Genomic DNA, 12,161 nt, shown 5'->3' on the forward strand with positions numbered 1-12,161 from the left:
TTCAAAAGTTTTCACCCCCCTCTTAATGCATGGTTTTTCCTTCTGGAACATCAGTAAGCATTTGAACCTTCTGTAATAGTTGTACATGAGTCCCTCAGTTGTCCTCGGTGTGAAAAGATGGATCTCAAAATCATACAGTCATTGTAGGAAAGGTTTAAATACACAAAAATGCTGGAAAACCAAAGAATTTGTGGGACCTGAAGGATTTTTCTGAAGAACAGCAGGCAGTTTAACTGTTCAGGACAAATAAGGGCCTCATGTACCACTATCACTAAACAAAAAACAGCTGTGGATTATTCAGGTAACAACACAGTATTAAGAATCAAGTGGTTGTAAACTTTTGAACAGGGTCATTTTTATAAATTCAGCTAGTATTTTCTCTTGTGGACTATATGTAAACATCTTTTATGTGAAATATCTTATTCAGGTCAGTACTAAATAAACAATAACTTCCGTTTTGTATGATCCCTCTTATTTTGGTAAAATAATTAACATTTTGCAGATTCTAAACAGGGGATGTAAACTTTTGACCTCAGCTGTATTGAACAATTACTTCTCTTCTGTGTCAGGCTTTGATGAGAGCAATAAGAAAGAAGTACTGTGTGAACCTGTAATGAAGCAGTCCTTAGTAAATAGTTTTGCTTTAGGAAAGGGTTAATAGAGCTTGTTACATAATCCAAATACTCGTGACCCCATGTCCGAGATAAGAGGAGCATAGCTGCCGGTTTTAACTTGGCTGAGTGTCATAAACCGCAAACATGATGCCTTTACACTGTTCCAGAATGCATCTAGCACCACTACTTTGTGCACTTTGTTTATCTGAACATACTAATACACTTTTAATCAAACTTTTTGTGCTTTCCCAACAAAAATAGTTCTCGCATTGCATCACTGAGTTAACATAAGTCAAGTCTGCTCACTGTCGTGTTCGTTATTCAAGTTTTCCACAAAGTCTGGTTCTCCTCAGGTTTTGCGATTGGGCTTGTCTACCTGGTGAAAAATGCTTGGCCGTTAAAGCAAAAAAGAAACAGCTGGCATTTGTGGTATTTTACCTGCCTACTATTGGCTTTTGGCATCTGAACAATTTTTGAAGTCGACTGGATAATAACCAGCATTTAACATCAGTTAAATTATGTAATTTCTTTGGCTTAAAGTTTCTTTTTGACTAAGAAACATCAAGTTATGTTGATGCCACAACAACATGAACCACATTTGTTAGTCCCATCCAACCAAACATTTTTGCAGTTTTACATTGCCAGTCATCACCAACGAATCAACCCTTAGCTTTTTTATAGGAATGCAACTTTGTTTATTTGTGTATTCAGTCCAGTCATTTTGCCAGTGTACGTTATGCACCAATTACTAGTGTGGTTATGAGCACATGAAACCAGGCTTTAAAATGCGGTGACTGTCATATATTTAGATCGTTATATAATCTATTTTGTTATTTAAAATTGCTTTTGTAATTGTCATAGCCATGTGTGATATGGTTCAAAGCAGTGCTATTTTAGTATTGTTTATATACTACTGTAGTATTTGTTAGTATTTTAAATTAGCCTTGAATTTTTTTAATCAATTTTTTATATTTTCATGTTTTTATTAAAATGTTGTCATTTTGTTGACTGCTTTTGTAATTTTTATTTTCTGTTTAGCTTTAATTTAGTTTAACTTCAGCCCAAATTACTAATTCATATAGTTGCCAAGGCAGTATTTATATTCAAGTTAAGTTTGTTTTTCATGTAATATTGTATTTCAGCTTTATTTCAAATTATGAAACAATACATTTTTTTTGTTTGTTTTAGTTTTAACTAACAGCTATGGAAGCCCGTTTTTGCCACTGTATAAAAACTGTAAAAATGCGATTGCGAATCTCAAAAATATTTTTTATCGCAATTGCGAGTTTACATCGACACACAGATTTTTTTATTATTATTGTAGGATATAAACAATTTTTTGTCTCCAATTTTTTCACAAGTTATAGTCAGAATTGTGAAAAAACCTCGCAATTCTCAAAATTAAAGTCGCAATTCTGAAAAATTAAGTCAGAAATACATGATTGAAACTCACAATTGTGAGTTATGAAGTCAGAATTGCAATTCTGAGAAATAAAGACGCAATTCTAAGAAATAAAGTCAGAATTGCGAGACATAAACTCACAATTCTGACTTTTCTCAATTTTTTTCGCAATTGTGAGTCAGAATTGCGTAATATAATCTTGCAATTGTGAGTTATAAAGTTAGAATTGCAAGATATAAACTCACAATTCTCAATTTTTCGCAATTATGAATTATAAAGTCAGAATTGCAGGATATAATAAACTCGCATTTGTGAGTTATGAAGTCAGAATTGCAAGACATAAACTTACAGTTCTGACTTTTTTTCCTCTTTTTTTTCGCAATTGCGAGTTATTAAGTCAGAATTGTGGGATATAAACCTGCAATTCTGAGAACATATTAGTCATTTTCCACCTCAAAATTGGACTTTATAACTCGCAATTGCAAGTTTATATTTCCCAATTCTGAGAAAAAAGTTCGAATTGTGAGTTTATATGATGCAATTCTAAGAAAAAAAGTCAGAATTGTGAGTTTATATCTCGTAATTATGACTTTATTTCTAGGATTTGGAAGTTTATATCTCAATTCTGAGAAAAAAAAGTCAGAATTGTGAGTTTATGTCTCGCAATTCTGTGACTATTTCTCAGAATTGCCAGTTTATGTCATGCAATTTGGACTTTATAACTCGCAATTATGACTTTATACCACAAAATTCTTAAAAAAAAGTCATAATTGTGAGATAAAAAGTCACAATAACCCTTTTTTTATTCTTTATTCAGTGACAGAAACAGGCTTCCATAAACAACACTGGTTCAAAGTGCATATTAATTTTATCCACTGTCTGTCTGTCTTATGTAATATGAATAACACTGCATTCATTTCTATATTCATTATAAATGAATTTATTTTTAGCATGGAATTCTTTATTCGTGAAATACCATTTTGAAATATATAGTCAAACATCGTGACTGGGCATCCTGCCTGATCAGTGTCCTAAATGCTTTCGATATTTATAGACCAATATCTGTGGCTGTCCCATTTGAGGATTCACTGTGGTTTCCTTGCATGTGATCATATTCACTTATAATTAGTAATACATCACAGGTGAAGCATATCAATCATTGATCATCCGAGACATGTCAGCATTTATTTTAAACACCGGGATTTTTGTTGAGGTATTTTCAGTTAAACATTTCCTCAGCCATTGTGATTTACATCATCCCCCTCTGTGAAAGTCACACTATGTCCTTAAATTCTTGGCTTGAGAGATACATGTGAGTATTATATTTCAAGGAGCATAAACCCTGAAGTCTGTAAATGTCTTTGGCTGTAATGGTCCCTGGTTTTAGGAGCCTTAGCGCTGCGCCAGAAGGGAAGAACAAGCTCCAGCCACACTCCCTGTTCTATTCGTGGACATCAGTGTCGGACGACTGTTCCTGAATTCCATGGGTGCTCAATTATCGCCTGCTCACTTTCAGGTCCTCCTGATAGGGACTGTTAAGGAATAAAGAGACACTGGTAACTCTCATCTTTTTGTTTCTTTCTTTAATGGCACAATACCTCTATTTTCAACCATTTTAGATAGCCTGAGAGGTTGACAGTGCTAACAATAGTGATTGACAGCAAAGAATAACCAGCAAACCATGTGCCTCTTTCCACGCATTCATCAATGATTGACACACAAGTGGTTGCAGTATGTATTAAGCGTTCTCTCTGAATTTGGCTGTGAGTCCTAAAAATTTACTTCGGGTATAGAATGAGATTGTCAATCTCTTCTATTGCTGAACAGTGTATAAACAAACCCATTTTTAACACTCTATATTTGATTTATATCTATGAAAGCCTTTTTCCACCACTGAATAAAAATTAAAAAAGGACTTTTTATCTCACAATTCTGACAATTCTGAACTCACAATTGCGAGAAATAAAGTCAGAATTGTGATATTAAAACCCTCATGTGGTGTTCATGTCATTTTTGACTGGAGAAGATTTTCTTTTTCCTGAAAATACTAGTTAATGTTATCGCATTGAACTGAAACTTAGTGACTTTGTTCACAGAGACTATAACAACTTGTCCACATTTTTTATTTATTTATTTTTCACTTTTTTGTGTTGTTTTTTTCACCTTGTTACACCTATGGTGTTCCCGGGCAAAAATGACAGGCCTATACAAAATAGCTTATAAATCCCTCGTTATGCTATATTATCCCCAAAAATTGGATTCAATCTTTTTATCAACTTGTTTTCTTTCAATTAGGACTGGTTTTGTATTCAATTTTCAAACAGTTTAATTGTAGGAGTCATTTATCCGAGCTTATGCACCTCAGTTTTTGAGTGAAAAAAACATTATTTGTTAATAATTTTGGCAATATTGAGAAAAATATGAAAATAAATTGCACTGTTGATCATACTAGTCTACTTTAATGTTTAACCAGGAAATTTCTTTTGAAATGCTTTTATTTTGTACAAAATGACACAGAGTCACACTTGTGGTGTTCCTGGTCAAAAATGACGAGCCTACACAAAATATCTTATAAATCACTTGTTATGCTATATTATCACCAAAAATTGGATTCAATCTTTTTATCAACTTGTTTTCTTTTAATTAGGACTGGTTTTGTATTTCATTTTCAAACGGTTTAATTGTAGGAGTCATTTATCCGAGCTCCTGGTCATTGAAAGTGAATGGTGGAGACTGAAAATCAGAGAAAAATTTAGTTGTCAGGAGCATGTTTATCATGGTCACATATGTATATGTGTGCTTGCAGACATAGAGCCATTGGACATGTGCATGCATGGATACATGTATGCCACACACACACACACACACACACACACACACACACACACACACAAACTATTTTCTGAAAGAAACATTCTTTTTCACAGTGATAATTTTTTTTTATCTAATATCCATTCATCAATCTGACATTACCACATTCGAACACACGCTCACACACCTAAACTCACACTCACGCACAAACTGGCTGTGACTGCAGTGACCCTGCTTCAAAAGAATCTCTCTTTCATGTTCTTGTTTCATCACACCTTCCAGACAAAATATTATGACATTTTGTTTTGGAACTGTGATGTTCTCATTTTTTTTTACTTAAAAAATTAGATGCCTACTCTCAGATAAATGAGGCCCACAATTAATTAGATGCAAATAGAAATATAAAACCAGTCCTAATTGACAGAAAACAAGTTGACAAAAAGATTGAATCCAAGATTGGGTGAAAATGTGGTTAAATGAGTGATTTATAAGCTATTTTTTATAGGCCTGTCATTTTTGACCGGGAACACCACAAGTGTGACTATGTGCCATTTTTTTTTACAAAATAAAAGTTTTTCAAAACAAACTTCCTGGTGAACCATTAAAGTAGACTAGTGTGATCAACAGAACCAATATTTGTTCATATTTTTTTAATATTTCCAAAATTATTCAAAAATAATGATTTTTTTACTTAAAAAATTAGATGCCTACTCTCAGATAAATGAGGCCCACAATTAATTAGATGCAAATAGAAATATAAAACCAGTCCTAATTGACAGAAAACAAGTTGACAAAAAGATTGAATCCAAGATTGGGTGAAAATGTGGTTAAATGAGTGATTTATAAGCTATTTTTTATAGGCCTGTCATTTTTGACCGGGAACACCATAGGTGTAATAGGATTTTGAACACCACATGAGGGTTAAAACTGGCAATTCTGACTTTTTTCTAGAAAATGCCAGTTTGTATCTCACAGTTCTGACTTTTCTTTCATTTCTGACTTTTTTTCTCAGAATTGTTAGATATAAACTCATGATTACGAGAAATAAAGTCAGAATTGTGAGATAACTGGCAATTCTGACTTTTTTTCTAGAAAATGTTAGTTTGTATCTTACAGTTCTGACTTTTCTTGCATTTCTGACTTTTTTCTCAGAATTGTGATATGTAAACTCACGATTGCAAGAAATGAAGTGAGAATTGTGAAATAACCAGCAATTCTGACTTTTTTCTAGCAAATGTGAGTTTGTATCTTACAATTCTGACTTTTCTTGCATTTCTGACTTTTCTTCTCAGAATTGTGAGAAATAAAGTCCGAATTGTGAGATAAAATTTGGCAATTCTGACTTTTTTCTAGCAAATGCGAGTTTGTATTTCACTTTTTTTCTCAGAATTGTGAGATATAAACTCGCAATTGTGAGTTACAAAGTAAAATTTTGACTGGGAAAAAATACTGATATGTTCTCAGAATTGCAAGTTTATATCGTACAATTCTAACTTAACTCACAATTGCAAGATATAAACTCACAATTCTGTGAAAAAAGTCAAAATTGTAAGTTTATATCTAGCAGTTCTGACTTTTTTTTCGCAAATGTTAGTTTACAGCACAATTCTGAAAAAAAAGAGAATTGTGAGTTTATTTCTCAGAATTGTGTGAGATAAACTCACAATTGTGAGAAATAACGTCAGAATTGTGAGATAAAAACCCGCAATTTCTTTTTTTTTTTCTTGCAAATGCAAATGCATGAGATATAAACTCACAATTGTGAGTTATAAAGTTAAACTTTGAGGAATAGATATGTTCTCAGAATTGCCAGTTTATATCTCACAATTCAAACTCAATTTTGTGATAGAAAGTCAGAACTGCAAGATATAAACTCACAAATCTGACAAAACATGTCTGACTTTATAACAACAATCGCAATTGCGAGTTTATATCATGCAATTCTCAGAAAAAAAAAAAGTTTGTATCATGAGCTTTCATAGATATCTGTATTCTGCTGCTATATGAGCAGTTTTCTTAAACCTCTTTCTGAAACCAACCACTGGAACACTTATTTCCTGGAAATCTTACTCACTCTTATTCATTGTGTCCCATAAAGTCGTAACAACTCATAAGCCTAGAATAGACCTGGCTGAATACAAATATATAATTATTTGTAATTAGAATATGTTTCATGCCAAATAAAACCAACCTTGCTGTTTTCCCTGTTTTGTAAAGCCAACATTCTCATTTTCCACTTTTTAAGTCAAGTAATTTTGCTGAATATAAAATCGTAATGACACTAAATCACTTGCTAACAAACCACTAAAAATACTGAGAAGAAATAGAATATTTTGTCCTTGCTGACTTTGAAATTGTTTTTAATTATCAAATTTGTGAAAATTACTTCTCCCTCAAATATATTCAACATCTGTTTATAATATCTGTGTAATTTTGAGCACAATTTCTGAGAAAAGCTTTATTTCACATATTTCACATTTAAAGGGATAGTTCACCCAAAAAATTAGAATTGAACCACTGATAGACTATTTTAATGATGTCCCTACTACCTTTCTGGGCCTTAAGCTTGCATTTCTGTCTATAAAGGGTCAAAGAGCTCTTGAATTTCATCAAAAATATCTTTATTTGTGTTCTAAAGATGAACAAAGATCTTACAGGTTTGGAACGACATGAGGGTGAGTAATTAATGACAGAATTTTCATTTTTGTGTGAACTATCCCTTTAAACGATTTCTTGCCATTATCTTACATATGATTAAAGAATTATTTCTCTACACTCTTTGTATATGTAAAATCATAAAAAAAATCATTGTAGTTGACCAATAGATGGAAGCTGAAGTAACGGTCATGCACTTTCATTACCACTTTTGGTTTTGCTGTTGTAACTGAATCCAGTTAAAGGTCAGAGGTTAATGAGTTACCTCACTCTTCACAGGAAGTATGCCAGGGTCAATCTCAGTTGTACAGCTGACCTCTGACAAACACGCACACACACATATACACACGCTAGACTATTGACAGTTTCAGTGTCTGCTATAACTCCAGAATCTATATTGGTGCAGCAGATTTTTTGGTCAGGTATATATGTCTTTTCATTTTATGGGGGCAGCTGCAAAGTCACAAATAATTTTGGCTACAGTACCACTAAGACCATTGTTACAAGTCAAATCAAATTTTATTTTACACTCAGTTAACATTCAGTTTTCAGTGTCACATGATCCTTCAGAAATCATTCTAATATGCTGATTTGGTGCTCAAGAAACATTTATTTTTATCAGTGTTGAAAAAATTGTGCAGCTTGATATTTTTGTGGAAACTGATACATTTTTTTTCCAGTTTTTTTTTTTTTTTTTTTTTTTTTCACTTTTGATCAATTTTAATGCTTTCTTGCTTAAAAACAATTACTGGTGCCACATTTTTGAATGGTACTATTGTGTTCCAGTAGTAGAAATCCATTTAACCTTGTATTTTTTGAAAATCACAGAGTGCTAATTCATAAAAACCAACCGCAGAGACAAGACGGTCAAAACGATCTACTTCTGACCACTTGAGCAGAACATTGACCATATTGTACAAGTGTATGATTATAGTGTGAACAAGTGTACCATCTGGTTTAACAATGTAGTGGCAGAGCACTTATGTAGGAAGGTTTTTAGTTGCACAGATTCACTTTTTAGCCAGGCAGTTTACTGATGTAACATATTCCTCTTTCTTCACTCACAGAGAGCATCCACTCTCATCTTCTAATAATTTAGCACTAGTTAAGCCATGGATAGTCTTTAGGCTTTGGCGTGAGAAAGCAGATACATCCCACTGCCTGTGTAAATCACATCTTAGCTCTTCAGCTATTACTAATTGCGCTCATTAACAGACTCGTAACCTCTACCTGCTGATTAGCAAGATGCTCTGTGAATCTTGTAGTGGAAACAGAACTCTAACAAGCAAGTAAGAACATTCAGGCAATAGCCCCAGGCCACTGTTTTCAGCCCAGACACTGAATGCTGTTTAGTTGTGTCCCTGTCGCCTGACAATTACAAGTGTGCATGAGAATCCTGGAGAGAGTTGTCTCCGAACTATCTGTGTAAAAACTGGGGTGAGGGGCAACAAAAATGGAAAGTTGGGAAGCCTTAAAGTTTCACAATACTGACACAGTTCAAAGCCCAGATGTGTAATACAGTACGCATCAAAGTATTGAAGGCCATCTGTTTGAAAGTAATAAATGAGTTTGTGGAGAATAATTAATTTTTCACTTTTGATGTTTTTGGAAAGCCATCTTTAAAGGATTAGCTCACTTCCAGAATAAAAATTTCCGGGTTATTTACTCACCCCTATGTCATCCAAGATGTTCATGTCTGTCTTTCTTCAGTCGAAAAGAAATTAAGGTTTTTGAGAAAAACATTTGAGGATTTTTCTACATATAGTGGACTTTGGATTGAGGGTCCAAATTGCCGTTTCAGTGCAGTATCAAAGGGTCTTATCTAGCAAAATTATTGGTCATTTTCTAAAAAATAAAATCAAAATGTATATACTTTTTAACTACAAATGCTCATCTTGCACTAGCTCTGCGGTGCACATCCGCAACTTCACACATTACGGAATGTTGTTGGAAAGGTCATGCGCAGTTAGTTCTTCCTCTGTGTACTCTGTTTGAAAAAGGTTGGAGTAGAAAACTCTATCTTATTTTTTCCTTCAACTTCAACTTCAAAATCACCTGACATCGTTGTTTTACTTTTTTTTTTTTTTAAAGGGCATTTGACTTTCTTTGCACGCTCGCTTTGTAAACACTGGGTCAGTACTTCTGTCTTCGTCATGCATGACCTTTCCAACGTGACTACGTAATGTGTGAAGTAATTTTTTTTTTTAGAAAATGGCCTGGATTAGAAAATTAGAACAATTTCCTGGGCTGGGAGTCTTTTGAAGCTGCACTGAAACTGCAATTTGGACCTTCAACCCATTGATCCCCATTGAAGTCCACTATTTGGAGAAAATCGTGGAATTTTTTCTTCAAAAACCTTTCTTTTCGACTGAAGAAAGAAAGACATGAACATCTTGGATGACATGGGGTGAGTAAATTATCAAGAAAGTTTAATTTTGGAGGTGAACTAATCCTTTAAGGAAAAGTTTAGCTGAAAAAATAATTTACTCTTGTTGTTTCCAACACATATTACTTTCTATCTTCTGTACCATAAATGACAACTGAAGCTGTCAAGCTTCAAACTGATGGTAACACTTTAGATTAGGGAACATAAATTCACAATCAACTAAGCGTTTTCTCTCGATAAACTCATAATTTACTGCTTATTGATAGTAAGTAAGGTAGTTGTTGCAGTAATTATGTTTAGGAATAAGGGATCTAGAATATGGTCATGCAGAATAAGGCATTAATATGTATTTATGTGTAATAAATGTGTAATATGCTAGTAGTACACATGTTAATAAGCAACTAGTTAATAGTGAATAGTGTTTGCTAAACTAAAGTGTTACTAAAATGACAAAACGGCACAATTCTTTCAGATCTTTTGAACTGATCTTCTTCAGCTCACTGATTAAACTTACTTTCGGCTTACTGGAGAGGAATAATGAATTCTATTTTTTATTGTATGTATTTACACATCTTGGAATGTTATGCACAAGCTGTACTGACTAGATTTATGAAGTAGTAGTAATATATGAATTAGTGCTTTTGCATAACTTTTAAGTTTAAAAGCGACCTGGAAAATATTCAGCACTTCACCTTTTGTGTTAAAATGTTAATTGAGTGCCTAAAAACACTTTTTCTTCTCTGTTTACATTAGGAATTTACCTGTTTGATATGACCTACATTGACTCCGCCTACCCCGCTTCTGATAGCATCATTGAGACTGAGCAAAGAACCAATCAGATGAACAATCTACTACGTATCATCTCCGATCTACAGGTGTCCTGTAACTATGGTAAGTGGCTTTCAAAAACATATTCATTTTCAGTTGATTATGTACACTACCAGTCAAAAGATTTTTAATCTTTTTAAAGTCTCTTCTGCTCGCCAAGTCTGCATTTATTTGAACCAAAATACAGCAAAAGCAGTAATATTGTGAAATATTTTTACTATTTAAAATAACTGCTTTCTATTTGAATATATTTTAAAATGTAATTTATTCCTGTGATCAAAGCGAAATTTTTTGCATCATTACTTCAGCGTCACATGATCCTTCAGAAATCATTCTAATATGCTGATTTGCTGTTCAAGAAACATTTATTATTATTATTATCAATATTTAAAACAGTTGAGTACTTTTTTTCAGGATTCTTTGATGAATAGAAAGATCCAAAGATCAGCATTTATCTGAAATTAAAAACTTTTGTAACGTTAAACACTGTACCGTTCAAAAGTTTGGAGTTAGTATTTTTTGGGGGGGAGATCATAAAAATTAATACTTTTATTTAGCAAGGATGCTTTAAATTGATCAAAAGCGGTGATTAAGACATTTATAATGTTACAAAAGTTTTCTACTTCATAAATAAATGCTGCTCTTCTGAATTTTCTATTCATAAAAGAAACCTGAAAAGATTTCACTCAGCTGTTTTCAACATAATAATAATAATTTAATTTTGTTTGAGCAGCAAATCAGAATATTAGAGTGATTTCTGAAGGATCATGTGACTGGTGTAATGATGATAAAAAAACAGCTTTTTTCACAGGAATAAATTACATTTTAAAATATATTCAAAATAGAAAATAGTTATTTTAAATAATAAAAATGGCTCAAATTGTACTGTTTTTGCTGTACTTCGGATCAAATAAATGCAGGCTTGGTGAGCAGAAGAGACTTCTTTAAAAAACATTTAAAATCCTACTGTTCAAAAACCTTTGACTGGTAGTGTACATGATTGTTTATGTAAATAGCATTTAGTTTTTCATCTTTCTTTCAGATCTCATTAAAAGAAATCTAAATATTAACCAATAAATGATAAACCTGCACCCAAGTGTGCAGATGTGAGAGAATTTAAATAGCATCTCCACATTTCTTCACCCCACAGATCATTTGGTCATGTTACCACACGTGCAGAAGTATTTGATGTCGGTGCGCTACATCGAGGAGCTCCAGAAGTTTGTGGAGGATGACAATTACTCGTAAGTAACCCAAACACATTGTAATGCTCAGTAGCCTTTATTTATCTGAGCTGATTGTTTTGAGTGATTTTAGCTTTGCGTTCTGCCCTGCAATTTATTGCATTTCATAAACGTCTATGCCAGCTTTCACTTTAAACTACCCACATCTGTAAGACCCCCGTAAATCGAGACCCTCCCTGGTTTTAACACTTCATTTTGCACAGCTGCCTATAGTATTTATT

General features: G+C 33.1%; 1 protein-coding gene across 1 annotated transcript in view; it reads left to right on the forward strand.

Annotated features, from left to right (window-relative positions):
- Positions 1-12,161, forward strand: part of ralgps1 (Ral GEF with PH domain and SH3 binding motif 1) — a 164,786-nt gene that overhangs the window by 132,032 nt on the left and 20,593 nt on the right. Inside the window, exons 10-11 of the mRNA XM_073819499.1 lie at positions 10,622-10,759; positions 11,847-11,940. Coding sequence (XP_073675600.1) covers positions 10,622-10,759; positions 11,847-11,940 — 232 coding nt within the window. The remainder of the gene's footprint in view (positions 1-10,621; positions 10,760-11,846; positions 11,941-12,161) is intronic.

This window comes from Garra rufa, chromosome 15, assembly GCF_049309525.1.
Source record: "Garra rufa chromosome 15, GarRuf1.0, whole genome shotgun sequence".
NCBI lineage: Eukaryota > Metazoa > Chordata > Actinopteri > Cypriniformes > Cyprinidae > Garra > Garra rufa.